The sequence below is a fragment of the Arachis ipaensis genome, chromosome B9, assembly GCF_059453495.1.
Source record: "Arachis ipaensis isolate K30076 ecotype BB chromosome B9, ASM5945349v1, whole genome shotgun sequence".
NCBI classification, from domain to species: Eukaryota; Viridiplantae; Streptophyta; class Magnoliopsida; order Fabales; family Fabaceae; genus Arachis; species Arachis ipaensis.
Window position 1 is genome coordinate 152,176,898 of NC_142444.1, and position 4,823 is coordinate 152,181,720.

Here is a 4,823-nt window from a genome sequence, read left to right on the forward strand (position 1 = left end):
TTTATAAATTAATTTTTAAAATTAAATTAAGCATATTTAATTTTAATTTTAATATAATATTAAAATTTATTCAATCTAATATTAGATTATCTATCTACAAATATTTATACTGTAAATAATTATTTTAAATGTTGAAAAAAAATATATTATATGTAAAAATTCAAATGCAGTTAATTTTATATAAAATTAATAACTAAAAATTATTAAATAATTTAATTAATTTAACTAAATTAATATTTAATAATTCTTGCTTTATATAAAATTAACTGCACATACATAAATTTCTGCCAAACGTTACACTTCTCAAAAATAATTTGGCGAGTGTTTCAACTTTCAACCATATATCTTTTGATTTAAAATAAAAAAGGTGTATGATATTTATATATCCACATAAGGGGCAATTGGGTAAATGCAAAAGAAACCCCAATAAGCAAAGCTGACCTACAAATGGGGTATGGGCCATCTTATTATCTCCATCGTCGCTATCTGCAGGCTGTTCCCACTACTACATGTGTTCTAAATTTTTAAAAATACATATCAAATAAAAAATATTAGTATTGTTATTATCTTTTCCATTTTTTTACTACCATATCTCGCTATCATTATTATTTTCGCTTTGAACGATCTATGTTATAATTTATCCCTTAGCTTTCCTTTTCCTTTTTCCAGCACTTACGTATGACACACATAACAGAACCCAAAGCTAATCCTCTGTCCTTTAAAAATAAAAAAATCAACAAAAATTCCTAATATAAAAAGAATTATTTATTTATTTATTTATAAAACATGAATTATATCTAATTTTAATTACTAAATATAATAAAAGGTTTTTTCTTTTAAAAAAGGTTTATATCATTACTGCAAGAAAGTAAACTGAAGATTCCATAAACCCCCCAATATATATAATCATAGGGTTAAAATAATAAAAGAACAACAATAATGATAATAAATACAACCCAAAGCAAATTAATTAAACTAAAGCAGCATAATATAATTTATTTTTTTCTCCATTTTCTTTTATATATCACGAAATTGACAGAGAGATCCCACCTAAAAATAAAAAAATATATTTTCACCCCTGAAAGCATCTCCATGCGCATAATAAAAACCCTTTGATGAGTATACTATTCCCCTTGTTTTCTGATATATTCCCTTTTTTTTTCTCAGGCTGTAATTGCTTTCATTCCTGAGGGTAGGGACATACATCATCTTCTTCTGTAGCTTTCTATAGCTATAGCTACATGCAGCTAGGAGACCCTACTGTGTTGGAAACCTCCACCGGGGCGGCGGCGGAGGGCGGCGCCGAGGCCATTGGGTCGGAAATTAGCATAAAGGAGGGTGGTGGCGATGAGGGTGAGAAGATGAACTTTGGTGGTGGAAATCGGTGGCCCCGGCAAGAAACTTTGGCTCTCTTGAAGATAAGGTCGGATATGGATTCTGTGTTTCGAGATTCAAGTCTCAAGGGTCCACTCTGGGAAGAAGTTTCAAGGTATACACTATACACCGTACCTTCTTCATCATTGATTCATTAACATCTATCCATGCTTCTTTTCTTTTCTTCTCTTTCTTCCTACTACATAGATTTCAAAATCGGTTAATTAAGTGATCAAGTTATCAAGTCCTTTCAGGATAAGAATAATAATATGCATGTCATGTCTCGGATCCAGAGTTGAAAGAAATCAATTGAATCATTACATATTATTCTGTGTCAGTGTTACTAACACTCTGCGGAATTTGCTCGAGTCTTGTTGAGTTTTAATTTGTCTTCTTTTCTTTCCTGGAATTCGTCCTTTCCGATATGAATACATCATCATCATCAGTTTCTTTCTTTATTTTTTTTTTCTTTCTAATTTCGTACGGTCCGGGCAGTACATATAAAAAAGCAAAAATTTTACCCTATATACTTTACGTGAATATTTTTGTTTCTATTTTTAACAGTTTGTAGTCTCTTTCTTTCTTTATCTCACTATACATTAGGAAACTAGGAGAACTTGGATATCATCGAAGCGCAAAGAAGTGTAAAGAGAAATTTGAGAACGTTTACAAGTACCACAAGAGAACGAAAGAGAATCGAAGTGGAAAATCCGAAGGCAAAATCAAAACCTACAAATTCTTTGACCAATTGCAAGCTCTTGAGAATCATCAATTCACTCTTTCATACAACCCTACACCAAAGCCACAACCACCACCCACTTTGCCAACAAACACACTGCCATTATTACCAACAAGGCCTAGTGACGCCACCACCACCACCACCACTGTTCCATCCACAAACCCTACACCACCACCAACCACCACCACAACTGTCGTTACCAACCCTAATCCATCGTCACAAGAAAATAATAATAATATCAATAATACTGATAGTCGTGTGCAACATTCTTTGCCCATAATGAACAACCTTTTCTCTTCTACCTCGACTTCTTCCTCCACGGCCTCTGACGAGGACCTGGAGGAGAAGTACAGGAATAAGAGGAAATGGAAGGAGTACTTCAGGAGGCTGACTAGGCAGGTGTTGGCGAAGCAGGAGGAGATGCAGAAGAGATTCTTGGAAGCCATTGACAAGAGGGAGAGGGAGCAAGTTGCTCAGCAAGATGCATGGAGGATGCAAGAGATGACCAGGATCAATAGAGAGCACGACATTCTCGTTCAAGAACGATCAACCGCCGCCGCAAAAGACGCCGCCGTTATCGCATTCTTGCAAAAGTTATCCGGCCAACAACAAACTCCACCACCACCGCCACCACCACAACCTCCAATCACAGTTTCCTTTGGTGCCAATTTCTTCCAACAACCAACACCGACACCGACACCAACACCAACACCGGTACAAGTACAACCACCACCACATCCACATCCACAACCACAGCCGCAACCGCAACCGCAACCGCAAAAACAATTACAACCTGCAGCATTGACTAACGGTGACAGTCCGGGTCCATTGTCGAGTCCTTCATCATCAAGGTGGCCAAAAGCTGAAGTACATGCTTTGATAAGGCTTCGAACGAGCATGGAACCCAAGTATCAGGAGAATGGACCAAAAGCTCCGTTATGGGAGGACATATCAGCGGGGATGCAGAGGCTAGGGTACAACAGAAGCGCCAAGAGGTGCAAGGAGAAGTGGGAGAACATCAACAAGTACTTCAAGAAAGTGAAAGAGAGCAAGAAGCAAAGGCGAGAAGATAGCAAGACTTGTCCCTATTTTCATGAACTCGATGCTCTATACAGAGAGAAAAGCAAAGGCCAGAACACCAACACTTTCTCCTTTCACATCACGAATAAGACCAATGAGATGATGATGGAGCCGTTGATGGTGCAACCCGAGCAGCAATGGAGGCCTCCCCCTCAGTACCAACAACAACAACAGCAGCAGGATAAGGATGTGGATAAGAGTAATAACAACAATAATGCATGCCATGAAGATGATGAATCTAGAAAGAGAGAGAGAGAATATGATCATGAAGAAGAAGAGGAGGATGATGATGATGATGAAGTAGTAGATGACGATGATGATGGTGATGGAGATAGTGTGGAAGATGAAGGAGGTAACCGTTATGAGATTGCGACAAATAAACTTTCTTCAGTGGACGCGGTTGAATGAGACAAGATAAGGAAGTTTCTGATTGGATGGAAGAGAGTTTATGTATTTTACTTCTTTTTTTTTTTCCTTTCAAAAACAAAATTCTATTATTATTATTAATATTATTTTCTTTTCACTTGTTCTCAATATTTGGGATGATGAGATCGATGTCATCACAGAAGTTTGTGATAAAAGGCACAATGGCATGAAGCAAAAAAAGAAGAATTATTTGTTTCAATTATGAGAGGTATGTGTCTTGTTCTTTGCAATGTGAGGGTGCACAAGGTACCTATCTGACAGACTTTTATGTGATGAATAATGGGCCATCTCAAAAGGAGATCATTGGTTTTGTGGGTCAGATTCCGGAGCCGCCATGAAACTCAGATCAGAGATTTAAAACAAAAACAAAACAGTTCACATGGGCCAGCAAAGCACCTATAGTGGGGAAGAGACTACATGTATGTTTTTTAGGCTTATATATTATTTATTATTTATTTGTAAAGTGTAAATTCAAGATCACACAAAAAGAAAGAGAGAGAAACAAGGGGGTCCATGTAGGATAAAATAAAATAATAACAAGGCACATGCCAAGTCCTGTAATTTTCTTTCTTCTTCTTTTTTATTTTTTTTTATTTTATTGTTCAAAATGGGTGGAGCTAGATACCACAGAACCACCCTGTAAGTAGTACTTTCATGTTTTATGTTCTTGGAAGTTCCTAATTATTGTTAGTTGGGTGTATGGAATTGTTAAATAGTGGAGTGGAGGAGGACATTATTAATTTCTTAAATAATCTTGTTAATTTCTCCCATCATTGACTTTATGAACTTAGTTGGAAGACTTGAGAAGATGCATGGATGTCTCCACTACTCATGTTAAATGATGGATGATAATATTATTTTCAGGTTAAAAAATGTTTAGTTAGTTGAAAGGAAAAACAATTTTCTTCATACAAAAGATTGGTGTCCCGTTGAATAATTTTTTATTTTTTTATTTTTTTTTTTGTTAAAAGGAAATGTTTTACTGATGACAACATAAACAAATAGTCCATATTAAAATCCGGCTTTAGCTGGGTCAGGTTTCCATTAAAGGCATATTATTATTCTACACAAATTGCATTATTTTAATGTTTACATTAGGAAAAAAAAAAAAGAGAAGGCTCAGCTCTCTCATTTAAAAAAAAAATGATGTACTATATATATACATGTAAAAACTAAAAAGGTTAAGTCCAGTGAAAAATTGAAT

General features: G+C 35.5%; 1 protein-coding gene across 1 annotated transcript; it reads left to right on the plus strand.

Annotated features, from left to right (window-relative positions):
• The first annotated feature begins 1,107 nt into the window (after positions 1 to 1,107).
• Positions 1,108 to 4,309, plus strand: LOC107618629 (trihelix transcription factor DF1). The gene is made up of 2 exons (XM_016320742.3): positions 1,108 to 1,489; positions 1,978 to 4,309. Exons 1-2 carry the CDS (start codon positions 1,242 to 1,244, stop codon positions 3,599 to 3,601), a joined length of 1,872 nt encoding a protein of 623 aa, XP_016176228.1. The 5' UTR covers positions 1,108 to 1,241; the 3' UTR covers positions 3,602 to 4,309.
• The last annotated feature ends 514 nt before the right edge of the window (positions 4,310 to 4,823 follow it).

Excerpts from the sequence above, each read along its gene's own strand:
- LOC107618629 (XM_016320742.3), top strand. The coding sequence starts at position 1,242 with ATGCAGCTAGGAGACCCTACTGTGTTGGAAACCTCCACCGGGGCGGCG. Across the intron at positions 1,490-1,977 it reads CTCTGGGAAGAAGTTTCAAG|GAAACTAGGAGAACTTGGAT; the intron begins GTATACACTATA and ends ACTATACATTAG.